The following is a 17,535-nucleotide window of genomic DNA, read 5'->3' as shown; positions in this document are numbered from 1 at the left end:
TGTTATTAGATAACAAAAGTGATGGAAAAAAAATTGAGATCTTGCATTGAATAAGGCACAATAGGTACAGGGCCGAATTGGAAACAACTGAATAATTCAAATTCAATAAAGTAACTCGCGTAACTTCTTTATTAATTTGAAACTTTATAATATAATAATCCGCTTAGTTGTTCATTGATCTTGTTTAAAGTAAGAAACTAGAACCATTTGTAATTAATCAAAAACTATTTATTATGCACACTTTTAACAAGTTCTGTTGAATTGGAAAATAATTTAACATAAAAAATGCTTCAACCTGTTGCATGAGTTAAAATTAAGTTGCTTAGTTTTTCGATACTTTCTCTTTTTCTCTCTTCTTAAGCTCAGATCGTTTTACTTTGCCTGATGGACCATTGGGCAACTCTGTGACAAATTCTATCTGAAAAGATGATATAATATGATAGAATATTAATTTGTGAATACATTATTAAAAAATCATGAGAGTAAAAGATATTTCTTTAAAATAGATTTATTTTTTGAAACCATTAAAAACACATAGCCTCTATTGCTTCTGAAACACATTTTTAAGGACAAAAGGCAAACATTTTTAAGAGATAAGTTAAGAGATAATTTTAACAGGTTAACGTAGTGCACTGAAAATCACTTTTTTTTAAAAAAAATCTAGATAAATTTCGCCATTATAATGTTATCGATTACTGATACATTTCCACAACCGGTCTAAAATTAGAATTATGAAATTCGGAAAATCGGTTAAAATATAAGTCTTGGATTTCAATAAAAAATTTCAAATGCAAAGAAAAAAATTGTATTATAGTTTTTAATGTTTGATTGGTTTTGCATTTACTTGTAAAGTACAAATAATTTCAAGAATAATATAAGAACGCTCTGCGGTATTCAACGAAAATTTCGTTAAAAAATTCCTCAAGAAAAATAAATGTGCAAATTTCTCCCCATTGAAAGTCAATTAAGGGGGGAGGAATTTCTATAATTTTCCCGACTGATACTAGATTAATTCTTACGAAAGTTGCTAAGTAACGGGTATACATAAACAAAACATTTTCCGTTAAATATCGAAGAGTGCTCCCTTGTGTCTTAAAGATGAAACCAAATAATGTCGTTAACTTTTAATTTCAAAACTTAAATGGAAAAGGAGTTGAAGGTATTGTCAAACAATAAATAACTACTGAGAAAAGAAATCTATACCTTTCTTGGATACTTATATGGTGCCGTCGTTTGTTTACAATGTTCTTGAATTTCTTTAATCAGCTTTTCACTAGGTTCCACAGAACTTTTTAGAACTATAAATGCCTTGACAACCTAAAATTTTAATAGTAAGAGTCATGGTTAAACAAAATAAATTCCAATAAACTAGCAATAATATGCCTGACAAGCAATTCAAATAAAGGAGTCTGTTGCAGCTTCGTGTAATAATCCAAACTTAATTTCAAACATCAATTTATCTAACATTATTTGTTTTAAGAATGGTCTTTGAATTTTTGGTTATGTAAATCTCAGGAAGATAAGGAACAACTATTGAGCATAGAAATGCACCAGAAAACTTTATAGTTTTATTTTAAAACCATCATTGATTCCTATTTGTATTACCAATTTTTGACTATACGACTATCAATGTTCAACTCCGTAGTCTTGTAATTGTGAATCCAACCAAGAAGGCAAAGAAATTCCTGGAACAAACGAACAAACTAGCCTTCGTGGAGGACTTTTGAAGGGAACTAGCCTGTACTTGCGCTATATGGTGAGGAAGTACACGGCCCCCACACATGGTCAGCCCGACAGCATGAAGATTCTAACCTATGAACCGTCTACTACTGAGGACATTTTACATCATTGCTATAGATTGTTCGAGTCAGGAACAGAATTCGTACCAATCAGTCACCACTGAGACTCCAACCTGGGTCACCTCATTGTGAGGGGATGGCTGATTGATACGAAGTGTTAGTTCCATCCAAAAGTCATCCGAAAACACTGTTTTGCCTCAATGCTTGAAGCAAGAGTTCCCTTGTCTTCTGGGTATGGTTCAAAGTTATAAGGCAACGGAGTTGAACATTGATAGTCGTAATCTAAGAATTAGGTGGGCTGTTAAATGCCGGTTCGAAAATAAAGTCTAGAGTAAAGAAGAATGAAAAGAACATTCTAAAATTAATTCAAAAAAAAAATGAATAAGGAATATAAATTGCAAACCTCTCCTCTGTCTTTATCTGGACTTCCTACCACGGCTGCTTCAGATACCGCTGGGTGTACTACTATAGAATCTTCTACCTCAGTGGGACCTATTCTATAACTGTAAAATAAAAAATATCTACATACGATAACTTAAAAAATAACAATTTTATAATAGTTATGACTTGGGAAAAGCAGACTAACTTGATTAAAAGAACAAGAAGTTAGAAAAAAAGCTATACTTAGTCTTTAAAACTCAGTTAGTTACTTATAACTTATAGGAAACGAACTGATCTCATAACAGAAAAAAAAATCGGAGCTAAAAAAATTTCATCAGTTTTTAAAGCTTATATACATTTTCATCTCAAAAAGATGTGGTACAGAATTGGTACATTTTACATTGGTACATTGGTACATTAAATCAAACGAAATAAAACTTAACCTGAAAGTTCATAGTTCAAAGTATGACAAAACCGATTACAGCAAAATTGCAATAGTGCAAACTCGAGATCATGAACTAATGGCCGTTACAGAAAAGTAGACCAAACATGAGATAGGATGAGCTAGCAAAAGAAAACCGTAAAGCTATATAGGATGGAGCAGCCAGACAAATATCCAGCATGCATTGCGATTGGAATGTGCTTTACAGAGAAATTACAGAGTCCCAAACATATGTCCTCGTGAACTTTGTGGGCCCTGTTATTGCCACCATAGAGGTCACATACTATGTTAAACCCTCCACAAGTACTATTATGCTACACCAGTTTTGAGTCTTGCTCTGATACCCATCAATTGAGCATGAGTTCGAACGTCTACCTTTTGTTAATTATCGTTTTTTAAAACTTTGAAGTATTTACATGAATAATTTCACTTGATTTGGTTATATTTTGAACTGTGCCTAGTGTTTGTTTCTTATCTTTTGCTTGTGACTGTTGTATAACACAATGGTTTGAGCAATTATTTTTTTAATGCTAACTCTAATTTGCATTTAATATGTTTATTAGTGAAACACAAACGTATGAATAATCAGAATGCTTTCTTATTTTTAAAATATTATCAAAACTAATAGCACTTTGTTCTAATATGCTTATTAGTAACATCCAAGAATATGAATTACAAATCTGCAATTCGAAATGTACAAGTTTAAAAACCTTATATATAACAGGAGGTAGCATAAATGTTGCGACAAACTTCTAGGGGAGCACATCATTAGGTAACTCGTCACTAGGAGCGCTTTTTAAAGATAGTCAGTTTTTTGTATACCTCTGAAGAACTCATTGTGGGCAAGCGACCCTAGCAGCGTATGACAACAAAATCCAGCAAAGAGTTTCTATGCAATTTTAATCCTGATGATGTGTTGAAAAGTTTGTTCCAATACTTACATGACTCCCTCTTAGATATAATGCTTTCAAACTTGTACAATTCAACAAAAATAGACAAAAAATGTCATTTTAAAAATATTTGTTGCTTTAGGAGCAAAGCTAATTTCAGATTTGAAAACCCTACAACCGATCAGGCAAGATCGAGTATTTGTAAAAATACAACAAAAAATTTGCTCCCCCGTGTTATCAGAATTGTTTCTATTTTTTTAAAAAGAAAATTAAAATTTGAAAATAAATTGATTTGAAATGAAGAATACATTTTCAGTTATTTATTTTAGATTATTACACTTTTAATTATGATTTGATATAAATTCTATAAAGTTTTCTTGTAATAATGTGTAAGAATAAAATAGTTTATGATTACCCTGAAGAATTAATCACATCATCTTTTCGTCCCTTAAACCAATAGTATCCATCTTTGTCATAATATGCTAAATCACCCGTATGATAATATTTTTCCCTAAAAACGGCTTTATTTGTTTCTGGATTATTCTGAAAAGTAAAAATGTATGTGATCAGTTTTATTAAAAAAGTTTCACATAAGTAGGAACCAAATTTCAAACGTAGATGGAACTGTTACGACCCGTTACCAAATTTTTATTTTATCCGCAATAAATTTTTAATGAAGATGACATGAACTATAAAATACAGGGTGTTTATAAAGTCCCGGACCCATTTTGATGTTTAATAACTCATAAAATAATAAGGATAGATTAAAATTAATAGCATAAATGGTTACATAGACTCAAAAAGTTTCATGACCCTTATCAATGAACTTCCACGTGTGCCCCCTTCGTCGCACGGAGAATATCAAGTCGATGGTCAATTTCACGCCAGGTAGCGGCAAGCATGTCGGCATCCACAGAGGCTATTGCGGTTGTAATTCTGGCTTTTAGGTCATCAATGTTCGACACGATCCTCCTGTAAACATTGTTCTTTATAAATCCCCAAAGAAAAAGGTCCAGCGGCGTTATATCAGGTGATCTGGATGGCCAAGGAATTGGACCTCCTCGCCCAATCCATCTTCCTGTCTCATTAGTCGTCGGTCTCATCAGTCGTAGACTTAGATATGTTGGAAAACTTCGTATTTCCACAGCTAGAAGAGCTTCAACCACATGTCTTTTTGCAACAAGATGGTGCACCACCTCATTGGGGTATCATCGTTCGTAGTTCTTTGAATGACCATTTTTCGGGAAGATGGATTGGGCGAGGAGGTCCAATTCCCTGGCCACCCAGATCACCTGATATAACGCCGCTGGACCTTTTTCTTTGGGGATTTATAAAGAACAATGTTTACAGGAGGATCGTGTCGAACACTGATGACCTAAAAGCCAGAATTACAACCGCAATAGCCTCTGTGGATGCCGACATGCTTGCCGCTACCTGGCGTGAAATTGACTATCGACTTGATATTCTCCGTGCGACGAAGGGGGCTCACGTGGAAGTTCATTGACAAGGGTCATGAAACTTTTTGAGTCTATCTAACCATTTATGTTATTAATTTTAATCTATCCTTATTATTTTATGAGTTATTAAATATCAAAATGGGTCCGGGACCTTATAAACACCCTGTGTAATTAATTAATTTAGTCGAATAAATATTGAAACACAGCAGTTTATTTATTTTTTTTTGTTCTTAATATTTATTTTGCCCTCTTAATCGATATCAAAATCAGTTTCCGGCGTTTTTAGCATAACATTTGTCAGCTTTTTACAATTTTTCTCAAAAAATTCGTTTTCACGCCATTTTCGAATGAATAAACGAATAGGGCAATGAAATGTTTAGCTTAAATTGAAAGACGAATAGGGGGATAGAATAATTTACTTGAATCAATGAACGAAAAATACTGCAATCCAGTTTTCATCTGCCTATGAAATAACCCATAAATTCAATTTGAAATTAGGATCTGGCGAATTTACCGGTCACTAAAATATCCACTTTGTTTTTAACAGAAAATTTCACCATTTGTTGAGCATTAAATAAAAACATTAGCTTTTGGAGTTACATAGCATTTATAGCCAAAAAAAATTATAAATTCAAGCAAGTTAAGCGTGCATATTAAAAATTCCTTATGACTATAGAAAGTGAACACAATTTTATCATTTGTAAAATTTTCCAATCAATTATAAAAGGAAATATCTCGTGAAATATCTTACTTTATAGCCTTTGAAAAGTCCAATAGCAGTCTTCCGATCTACCACTATTTCTCCCAATACACCTGGGCTCACAACATTTTCGTTTTCGTCCACAATCTGAAGAAAAACAAAAATATTTTTGCATGAGAAAATGTCCGAAGTACAATTAAACTATTCAAAAATATCATGTCCATATGTTTATTGTGTCAAGAAGTATTAAAGTTGTAAGAGACAAAATATGAAGAAAAATAAATGGATTTAGTACAGAAAATAATGATCAATTTTTAAATTCACTAAATGGGTTGGATTAGTATCATTTGAGAAACTAATATATCTTTGCTTGACTAGTTTTTATCTCATACAATTTCGGAGACAAAAGTACCAATAAAAATACTCACTCTGACCTACAGTACATCCAGTACTGCAAACTAGATTTACAATTAAAACAGTTGGTCAGATGCGTTATGTAGGGGCTAGAAAAAACGCACACGTTCCAAATACAGAAGATCAGTCACGCCCGGTTAAGGGGGGACCCTACCCTGAATATTTCAGAAATTCGAAAAAAATTTCTTGCATTTTTCGAATCTGTGTACCCTTCCTAATATCTGTCTAAAACGATTTCTCGGTACCTAACTTCGTTTGGAAGTTATACCGGAAAATAGAGAGTCGTCGCTAAGCAGGTAGAAAGGTCCGTTCGGCCGAATTAGGAGGGGCGACATTCCTTTTGTGTCTCATCCATTCCGTTGACGGAGAAGACATATGGACTTGGAATTGCAGAATAAAGGTTAGTCATTACTAATTTAATAATTTACTAGATTGAACATAAGTCGAAACTTTAAACGCGTTTTTCTCAAAACACTGTTTTTTGACCTGGCCTAGGGTTTTTCTCATGAACTATACAACGAAATAAGCTGTTCTTTATTTTAAATTAAATAAAAATACACTCTTTAAAAAGTAGCATAGGATTTTTTGATATTCTTACATTTCGATTTTATATTAGTATTTAAGCGAATATTTTTGAAATGAAAAACTTAAATTTTTTTTAAGTTGCCGCCATTTTGGTATTTTTGCGAATATAAAAAAAACCGCTATGCTACTTTTTAGATAATGTCTTTATGTTTCAGAAAATCTAAACAAAATCTTCTTCCTATGTTTCAGGACTTCTAAATCCATGAGGCCAGTGAGGTGCTACTTTTTGATGACCAGCCACACCCGGAACTGCCTCCAACTTATTTTTTATTATTTCGCAAACGAAATTTTTTTTAAATAGACTTAAGTTGTAGCTAAATAACACAAAAAAACAAAGAGTCTCTGCATTGTCTCTATCACTTAATAAAAATTCAAGAAAAAATCGTTAATATTTTACCATCTCAGTGTGTGCCCCCCCCCCCCTCCCTTAATGGTGTAGTGTATGGTATACCATTAACCATGGTATAGTGAAAAGCCATGCATAACTATTCGACATAATGTTTCCCTAAAGCCAATATTCTTTTACAGTACTTTGTGCAAATCAACCACCGCCATTTTTGCTATCAAATTACAATAAAATTTATAATTACAATAAAATACACATGAGAGTCAGTAAAGATATTTTTACTATGGAATATAAAGTAAAAATCATTAATTTAGAACGCATGTATACACATAAAATAAAATAAGTTTTTAAATCAAACATCCGCTTAGCACAGAAAAAAATGTTAAGACGAATTCAGACTAGGCTTAATGGAATGGAAGTAAATAGAAATCAGCTAATACTTTGTTTACATCACACTAGAGCTGCACAATGGGCTATTGGTGACTGTCTGGGAAGCATCCCTGAGGAGGATCCGAAGACATGCTATCGCTATTTTGATTCTCTGCAGAGAGGATGGCTCCCCTGCTTTGGTAGCCCAACGAACTGCACGCGAAGTCGAGTACTTTACGGTAGAAAAGTTTAACGAGATCAGATACCGCGCACCTACGCAGGCTGATCAAAGTGAGCATCCACCCGCTTACTGTCCATTACTTGACTTCGGTGTTTTACTGGGAACCGCGAATTTACGATCAGTCCACTATGGGACGAATCAGCTAATACAGTTTCCAGAGACTTAAAAATTAAATTATAATTATCCATTTTACACAACTAAAGCATACATAAATAATGCTACGCAGCAAATTTTTTATTTCTGTTCATGAATTTAAGCGTTAAAAATTACAACTATCCCTCACCAACTTATTCTACATAGTAAACATACTAATCCCGATATTCAACTTGGCGTTTCCTGAAATTCAAAGTGCGCCAAGAGTCAACAAAAGTGTTTTCGGAAGGAAAAATAATTTTGGTATGTCTCGAATGTTATAAAAACGTGAAAATTCGGTGTATTATTTTTCAATTACATCGTAGATATTGATTCAAATTATACTGTAAGATTTAAATTTAGAATTAGACTTAAATTACGTTTTAGATTTAAATGACATTATATGCAATCGTATATGTGTTAACCCGAAGTAAAGCGTTCCTTCGCGCAATTTTTTTGGGTTGTTCAATATTATATTCCTAGAGATATTACACCACAGTTATTACATTGTACTGCATAAATAAATAAATATCATTGTTTCCTTGTTCAAGTTTTCTCTTGTTTTAAAGTACTTGTTTTAAAATAATTGTAGAATTACACGTTTTATGTGTGTAAAGTTAAAACATAACAGTCTGAAATACGTCAGACAATCCCTAGGGTCTACTAATTCTTTAACGTATCAGTCATATTTGGGTGATTCTTTTTAAACATGACAATTCGCACCAAAAAATTTCTTCAAATTTAAGGTCTTCAAAATAATTGAAATTTTTTTTTGTATACTTTTTTAGTTACACTTATTAATATCTTACAAACAGCAGTGTAGTTTATTGACATTTGCTCGAGAAAAAAAATAAAATAGAAATTCACCAAATCTTGAATGCCAGGAAAATGATATATTAGCTTAGAAGTTTAAAAAACAGTCATTTTAGGCTAATAGGAAGTAACTCAACTTAAGCCTTTATGTTAGATGGACCATAAATTGCTTAAATGAATTCTTTTATCCACTGTAGGAAGAATCAAAAAAAATTTTGTTGTTGCTGATATGTACAGAATAAAATTGCGCATAATAATCAATAAATAAATAAATAAATAACTTTGATTTCCTCCAAGCATATTATAATCATACATAAACTTGGTATTAGGTTAATATTTGCTTTCCTTCCTTGCAGTATTAGCAGTGAAAAAAAATTTCTGGTAACACTTTAGTGTCCTGGCATTCAGCCAGAAAAATGGCAGCCAGGATAATGACAAATTCGCCAATTTATAGCTTATAACTTTACTTTAATTTAATATTTTGACCTAAGACGTTTATATTCTACAGAAAACAGCAGGATTTCTTAAAATAACTCAGATAAATCTCTGTAATTTATGCTATTAATGATTTCAAGAAGAGAGGAAAATGACAACACCAAAACCTACTCACCTTGAAAATTTTTTTGAAATAGATTTTGAACCAAAAAACTGGTTCTTTATTCATGCAAAAAGACATGTTCATATAGAAGGGTATCTAATCAATCTATTAACATAAGATATTGATTGCTGGCTGTATCTATTTTGGTTATAAACCACTAAATAAAAGTAGCCAGGAAAATGACAGATTTTCTTGGGACAAATTATTGACAGAAAAAAAATTTTAAACGAAGTTTTTGTAAATAATACCCCCTGCGTATATTTTAGAAATGCTTTCACCTGTTGAGAAAAAAAAATTAGATATTGAAAAATTTATGGGAAGTTTTGAAGCTAGTTATAAGCTGAAACATTGTTTGGGACATGCCAGGTAAATGACGTTTTGAAATTCAATTAAATTTTTTAACTATACAAAACAGTCAATGCTAGTGCAAAGTCATTTTAAAATTCTAACAGCAATGCAATTTATTAATTTTAAAAAAAAAGATTTTTATAGTTTTATAGTATTAGATCTTGGAGCAAGGGACAGTGAATTGTCATATTTCGTGAGAATCACCCATTTATAGTTTGAACTATTGCTATTACGCCACAAATGAAAGCTAACCGGGAGATTGCTTTCGAACTTACATTTCTTGTCCAAGTCAATTCTTTTTATGCAAATTGAAACTACTCGTTTAGAACAATTTTTGCATGATAACGGATTATATTAGGAACACTTTTTTTAATTCCTATCCCACAATCTTGGTATTATCATTTGTTAAAAATCAAAACAATACTCACAGCTAGATTCACTCCAGGCATTGGTTTACCCATCGCACCAAAACGATATTCAAAGCTTTTCTGTTGCATTATCAGTCCTGTCTAGGAAGGGTCCAAAATATTAATACATAGACTCATTAGATAAAAAGTTTATTTTAACGTTTGTATGGTTGAATATTTTAAATTTTTTACTAGTAATTTAAAGAGAAATAAAAAATAAGAAAACAAATTTTATTTTTTAATCTGATTATCGAAATTTGGAATGCTGTAAAATATAATTACTCGTAGTTAAAAGTAGTTATATCAGTGATTCTCAACCTGTGGGGCTCGCCCCCCTAGGGGGGCGCGAGCACACTAGAGGGGTGGCGCGAGAATATTCAAGAGAAAATATTATTTTTAAAAAAAATGATTAACTGTATGAAAGGAAAGCGCACAAACACATAGAAAACAAAATACATTTCGACATATTTAATAACTTATTAAATTGAAATAACTTATTGAATCAAAACTTAAGGTAGGGAGCCAAAAATGGCTTTGCTTTGAGGATTTTTCCTAATTTTCTGGTTAAGTCTGTGTGGCTGAAATTTTTTTTGTAACATCTTACACCTATCTCTAATATATATCACGTATACTTTTAATTGTAAAATAAAATTTCATTTATTTTATAGTACAATTTCAAAATTGTAGCTTCTGCGCCTAAAGTTTCCCACAGGTTCCAAAGGTGAGTCATATATTGAAATCACTTTTTCACTTACTCAAATTATCCTTAGAAAGAATATTTAGACTGGCAAACGTCTTTTAAAAACTTTAAGTGTCTTGTTGGTAGGAACAAGTCTCCCGATTTTGAAAAAGATATTTGTTTTTTCAGAGTGTATAATTTGTTTATTGATTTTACATTGATAGTTCTTGTGTGAAGTCACTAGCGATTCTTTCAATCTTTATTACTGAGTTAATTTTTTCAAAAGGATTAACTAACAAGAATTAAATAATCATACTAGACTAGAGTTAACTAACCTAACCCATAACTAGTATAAAAATACCCATATTTACAAGAAAATACCAGAATCGACCACAAAAACACTGATAATTACCAGAAAAATTTAAAAAAATACCTGAAAAATTACTTTGAAATGCAAACAATACAAAAAACTTGTAACAAAATATCGCAATTTCTGCTAAAATGCAGAGAGCGTCAAAATATTATAAAAGTTTAAAAAATACCAAAGTTCCATATTTGCTTAAAATGAAATAAATCAATTGGCATTCAATTCAATCATTCCTCTTTGAGAAATAATATGCTACGTAATGACTTATAATGAACTCTTTTATAGATTTCATGTTTGTTTCCGAAGGTGGCCCCTGTGTCCCCAAGATGGCACCGGTGTCGGGCCACCTTGGGAACATGCATATGGTCACCATTTGCATGACTTAAAACTATTAATCTGATAGATTAATTAGAATTAAAGTAATGTGGTTAAAGAAAAAGAAATAAACTTTCAAAGTTCTAAGAATTTGAACACATATAAATTACAATATCTTCTCACCCGAAAATTAGAACAACTGCAAAAAATTAAATTACTTCATAGAGTGGAGGCCATTCAAGGAAATATCTTCCAATTCAGCCTCGTGCACCTCAGATACAAGATTTACAATGCAGCAGGGACGTCTTATGATTCAAAATAAATTTAATTTTACTTTGGGGGATGGGCTACGTTAGGAGCACTGACCACCTTTGGCTTACCCACCTTACTTAATCAAAGCATACTAAATTTAAAAAAGAAATTAAAAATTTTTAGTGACTTCCTTGGGCCCAAAGAGCGGAAAAGATTCTTTATCTCAGGGTTCTCATTTTTTATATAATTTGCAATCGTTACAACCATAGTTAACACAATATTAAAACCAGAGACGCATTTCTTTTGATGCCAAAGCTTCTCTGTGGATCATGCAATGTGTCCAGACGCATGGAGGCGATTTTTTACAAGTTTACAAGTGCTTGTATACTTTTGAACCTTCCGGATATTGAACGAGCACCATCGGTGCATATTCCGATGCAATTTTTGCATTCTATGCTTGCTTCATTCATAACTTCATTTGAAATAGAAAATAATGCTAGCGCTGTTGTTTTCAGTTCTATTGATTTGCAGAAAAGTAGTTTTACTATTGACATATTATCACAAAATCAAACATAGACAATTAAATGAGCATCTTTATTATGCTTCATCAAACTGTATTGAAAACATTTTGTCACGCAACATCGAGAAAAGCTGACACTACATTTTCAGCAGTGTCACCAATTCGAGGAGCAACAGTATCGTTTGAAAGAGGACGGTAATTCTTTTGAAAAATTAACTCCAAACATAGTTTCTGCAATCTCAATTGCTGTTGGCTTTTACTTTACTTTTGTTTTGGCAGTTAGTTAAAAATATTTTAAAGACAGAATTCAAAATACTCAATATACATTATTGTTGTATACATTTTACTGTAAGTGGGGGGCGCGATGAAAATTATGATTGAAAACTGGGTCGCGAATACTGAAAGGTTGAGAACCGCTGAGTTATATGATACAATAGATACTAAGGATTTCCAAGACCTCTTTCTTCTAACATAACACTTTCCTGGGGTTAATATCTTTAACGCTTCATCAAAGTAATCGGAAAGATCGGTGAGTATTAATAAGTTACCCACGATATTTAGTTATCCTAGAACCCAAGATGCTTTTACTGCAGTTTCAGAAAACACTGTAAATATGCTTGTGGGGAGAGGAGTATTAGACCATGTCAACCGTCATCTATGAAAAGGTACCCCCGACATAGAGTCGAGTTAACATGTCTTGTATACTAGTGAATTGTATTGTAATTTTGTAGTGGTAGATACGCTACAGTACTCCCCCACCAGAATTATAGCTATGATAGAATTCGATGAATGGATGCCACTAGTTGATTCATTGCTGTTTTGTGCGAAGCCGGGAGAGCTGTATTAAGATCACCGTATTTTTTGAGTGCTGAATGTGAGAGGTGTATTAACTTCACGGTCGTAATCGCTCCTCTGCTGCCGTTAGCAGTCGAGTAATCACAAGTATGCAAGCCGACGTTGTGTGTGATCGAGACGAGACTGATTAGCAACTGCGTGAGGAGGTGGATAATGATGCAGTCACAAGTAGCAAGTCAACTTTTCAATGTGGACCATTCAACGAAGTAGGCGTTACTGCCGATGTAGGCGTATCCAGATCAAAGTGGGCGTTTTTTTGCCAAGGTAGGCGTGTTCACATCACGTCCGAAGGTCACCAATGTGGGGAGAGTAGTTACAGACCATGTCAACCGTCATCTATGAAAAGGTACCCCCGACATAGAGTCGAGTTAACATGTCTTGTATACTAGTGAATTGTATTGTAATTTTGTAGTGGTAGATACGCTACAGTACTCCCCCACCAGAATTATAGCTATGATAGAATTCGATGAATGGATGCCACTAGTTGATTCATTGCTGTTTTGTGCGAAGCCGGGAGAGCTGTATTAAGATCACCGTATTTTTTGAGTGCTGAATGTGAGAGGTGTATTAACTTCACGGTCGTAATCGCTCCTCTGCTGCCGTTAGCAGTCGAGTAATCACAAGTATGCAAGCCGACGTTGTGTGTGATCGAGACGAGACTGATTAGCAACTGCGTGAGGAGGTGGATAATGATGCAGTCACAAGTAGCAAGTCAACTTTTCAATGTGGACCATTCAACGAAGTAGGCGTTACTGCCGATGTAGGCGTATCCAGATCAAAGTGGGCGTTTTTTTGCCAAGGTAGGCGTGTTCACATCACGTCCGAAGGTCACCAATGTGGGGAGAGTAGTTACAGACCATGTCAACCGTCATCTATGAAAAGGTACCCCCGACATAGAGTCGAGTTAACATGTCTTGTATACTAGTGAATTGTATTGTAATTTTGTAGTGGTAGATACGCTACAATGCAAACTTGACTTTTTGCCGTTTTAAAATTGCGGCAATTAAGAAGAAAAAAAATGTTATGTTATACGAAAAAGAACATAGGCATTTTATTTTATTATTTCATCGATGCTGAGAATCCAATACATAAAATTATTATGCGGCTATTGATGGTCAAATCAATTGCTTTCTATCGAACAATGTTAACGGCATTATAAATATAGCTAGTAAGGTTCATATTATTATTATTCGACCCAATTTTTGGGTTTACGACAGCTAATGTTCAATGGACAGCTAGTGTTTAGCTAATGTTCAATGCTTTGTAATTTTAAACTCAAACCAGAAGACAAGGGAAACTGATGGATCAAGTATAGGGAGAAATTTTGCATTCGTGGTGGGTTTTTTGAAGGAACTAACCCGTATTTGCGTTACATGGAAAGGAAGAACACGAGAACCTCACATGGTTGGCCTGACGGCAAAGGCACTCTAACCCATAATCCGTCTACCACTGAGGAAATTTCACGTCAGCACTGTTGTCGGTGCAAGCCGGATGCGGATTCGTATTGACCAGCCATCGCTGGGATTTGAACCCGGTTCACCTCATTGGAAGGCGAACTTTGTATTCCCTGAGCCATTGCTGCTCATTTTGAGCTATTTTCATTTCCTTGAACACGCATTTTGAATTATGTCAAAAACAAAAAGCTCGCAGACGATATTTGTTACTCGGAATATAGATGATCACCATAGTGTCCTCTAGGCGAGAGCGAAATAGACTTTTACTAGGTCACGAGTCATTTTTGCCAATGGAATGTTAACTAATTTATATTATTTATGCTTCATATACATATTCAATAAAGTACTTACAGTTTCAGATTGCCCATAACCATTATATAATCTTAAACCAGTTCTGGCGAACCACTTTTCTGCAAGTTCTTTGCTCTAAACAAAAGACGTTAATTTTCTATAAATCACTCCCATTATATATGAGGGAGAAAATGCGAACAAATTGTTTTCAAAAATGCAGTCAATAAAAATTTGTCATTCAGAAGTATAGTTTGTCAACGGTAAGAACTCCCCCAGACCACAAAGTATGAAGCCGTCTGCTGCTAGGGAAACAAGTATATCGTATTTCAGGGAGGGTAGCTTCTCTTCGCTCTAAGGCTAACGCAATAGATCAGAGAAAAAGATTCCCTTTCTCTCGCCAACTCAAGCCAAAACCTGTCCTAAACAATGACCCAACACCCCTACTTGAAATAGTTATACCTCGTTACCATAGTCACCGCCACGGGTTCAGATAAATGACTAGCGGATTTCTTACTTTAGACAAACTATACTTGAATTTGAGCCTCTAGTGGCGGCCTGATACCTGTTCAACTTCAGATCACTGTGTACTAACTAGTCTAGCGTTCGGTGCGCAATGCTGGCAACATTGACATCAGCATGCAGTTATATTGTAAAGCCTTTAATAACATATATATATATTAGTAATTGCGTTTACAAAGAGACGCTGAGCATTTTCATTGGGCATTTTTGTCTTAAAAACTTCCCGGCGAAACACATTAAATCTGACTTATAATATATTATAATATTATCAAATAAATTCCTCAGAACTACACAGTCATTCAGCGCTTAACGACTGCTTCGTGCATAGAGTCGTGTTAGTTCTATTCAGTATAGTCAACCTGACTGGTAAGCAAAATTATCAGATAACAGTTCTGTACTCATCCATTATGTTATGAACATTATGCATAAAATATAGGCTCTACCCCACTTATCAAATTTCAGTTTTATCCCAATAGTGTCGACTAATTAATCAGCGGAACCAAATCTAGGTTATTATAATAAAAATTTAAACATTTTTTTCTAAATTTTGATCAAAACAACCTGTTTAAAAAAAATGAAAATGATAATGATACAAACACGAAGCTATTAAGCAGGGAACAGAGCTCAAAAGAACAGATTTAACTAAGCAAACATTTTTACAATTTGTGAACAAATTTAAATAACTTACAAGTGCATCACCACCTGACACAAGAAACTCTAATTTTTTAAACTTGTTCTCTTCTAGATTTTCACCCAATAACGACTGGTAGACCAAAGGAGCAGATGCAAGAGTATCGATGGGGTACTTGCAAAGTGTCTTCAATTGCATGAAAAATATATTATAAATCACTTTCATACCACTATGTAATTCATTAGCATATAAATACAAAATACAGCATATATTTTTTGTATTAGCACAGAAACAGAGGATGATGTATCTCATGAATTTTATTTACACTACTTAAAATTCGTTCATCATTGTGAAATCTTAAGAAATATATAACTTATTTCCTAATTTTTCATAATAACACAGTATAGATTTTGACACAAATTCTTGAAGAATAATTAAAATTTAAATTTTTAGACCTTATAAAGGAAACTGCGATGGTTACATTATTTATTCCAGATTTACACAACCTTAATGCTACTGTGTATTACACTAAAGCAACCAAAATTGCCTGGGAGCAAAAAAAAAAAAATTTTTTTTTACATTTAAAAAAAGAGAGAGACAGTAAAAAATATAGTATGCTGAAAACAAAATAATAACGTCTATTAAGAGTTCAATAACTTTCGATGCATACTAAAATATAGAAGTTTACTTAAGAACAAAATAATAACAATATTTAAGAGCTTAATGAGAAACACTGCATTGGTTTTCTGACGGGTGCATTCTGGAAGCCCTGTCTTAAGTAAGTGATAAGCAACACGTGATCTTTTCAATTTGTGACGTGGCAAAATAATTATTATCCGGGCTTATAAGGGAAACGTAAGTAGTATTTGCATCAACTGTGTACCAAGCACTGACTTTGAAGAGTGCTTGTTCCTCACACAAACACAACCAAATAGAGCGCCAACACAACCAAGTTACTGAACCAATGAAATGTCTTTAAAAGGTCGTTAAAAGTTGAGAGAAATATTAACATAAAAAGCACGACAGTTCAGTAAGTGGCTCTGGCCTATAATGTATTATCTATGATTAAGGGGATTGGACTAAGTTGGTGCTGCCATCAATTGGCAATAAATTAAAATTATTTCTAACAATATAGTATTCGATCAGGGGAAAAAATTATAAATTATATTTTTCGATTTATATAAAGACCTCATGGACCACAAAATGAGAGCTATTAAGCCGCTCCTCCTGGGGATGTAAAATGTTGTGCAGGCTTGATCTATTTAAATATAACAATATGAAGTTATAAAAAACTTAATTAAAGTGAAGTCGAAGAACTTTTATAATTAGAATTTCAAAAGTTTCACATAAATATAATTGGAATTTTAAGTAGAATTAGAATAGACTTTTAAACAGTATTAGAATATTGCGAAGAATTAGGATTTAAAATAAAATTTGGATTTTAAATAGAATTAGAATAGAATTTCTAATAGAATTAGAATGCAATTTTAAATGGAATTAGAATAGAATTAGTTCAGAATTAGAATAGAATTTTAAATGGAAATTTATGTAAAACTAGAATAAGCTTTCAAATAGAATTAGCACAGAATTTTAAATTGAAGAATAGAAAATTAAATTGAATTAAAATAGAATTTTCAAAGTTTTACTTAAGAGGTACGAACAAATTTTCCAGGAATTGTATCTAAAGAAGATTGGTAAATCAAATTCTTAAAATATTTATGTCGTATATT

At 33.0% G+C, this 17,535-nt stretch overlaps 1 protein-coding gene across 2 annotated transcripts in view; it reads right to left on the bottom strand.

Annotated features, from left to right (window-relative positions):
* Positions 1-206: 206 nt before the first annotated feature.
* LOC107451913 (acyl-coenzyme A synthetase ACSM3, mitochondrial) overlaps positions 207-17,535 on the bottom strand; it is a 28,695-nt gene continuing 11,366 nt past the window's right edge. The window contains exons 9-16 of one of the 2 annotated variants that reach the window (XM_043038666.3): positions 15,863-15,991; positions 14,716-14,790; positions 9,944-10,024; positions 5,721-5,816; positions 3,928-4,055; positions 2,203-2,302; positions 1,204-1,317; positions 207-418 (exon numbers count right to left, since the gene is read on the bottom strand). In XM_043038666.3, coding sequence (XP_042894600.2) covers positions 323-418; positions 1,204-1,317; positions 2,203-2,302; positions 3,928-4,055; positions 5,721-5,816; positions 9,944-10,024; positions 14,716-14,790; positions 15,863-15,991 — 819 coding nt within the window. In that variant the 3' untranslated portion in view covers positions 207-322. The remainder of the gene's footprint in view (positions 419-1,203; positions 1,318-2,202; positions 2,303-3,927; positions 4,056-5,720; positions 5,817-9,943; positions 10,025-14,715; positions 14,791-15,862; positions 15,992-17,535) is intronic. The other variant, XM_043038667.3, reaches the window with a different exon arrangement.

This window comes from Parasteatoda tepidariorum, chromosome 7 (assembly GCF_982258835.1).
Source record: "Parasteatoda tepidariorum strain Cologne lab strain chromosome 7, Ptep-v5.0, whole genome shotgun sequence".
Lineage (NCBI taxonomy): Eukaryota > Metazoa > Arthropoda > Arachnida > Araneae > Theridiidae > Parasteatoda > Parasteatoda tepidariorum.
The sequence above is the reverse complement of the archived record's forward strand: the minus strand, read 5'-3'. Positions and strand labels throughout refer to the sequence as shown.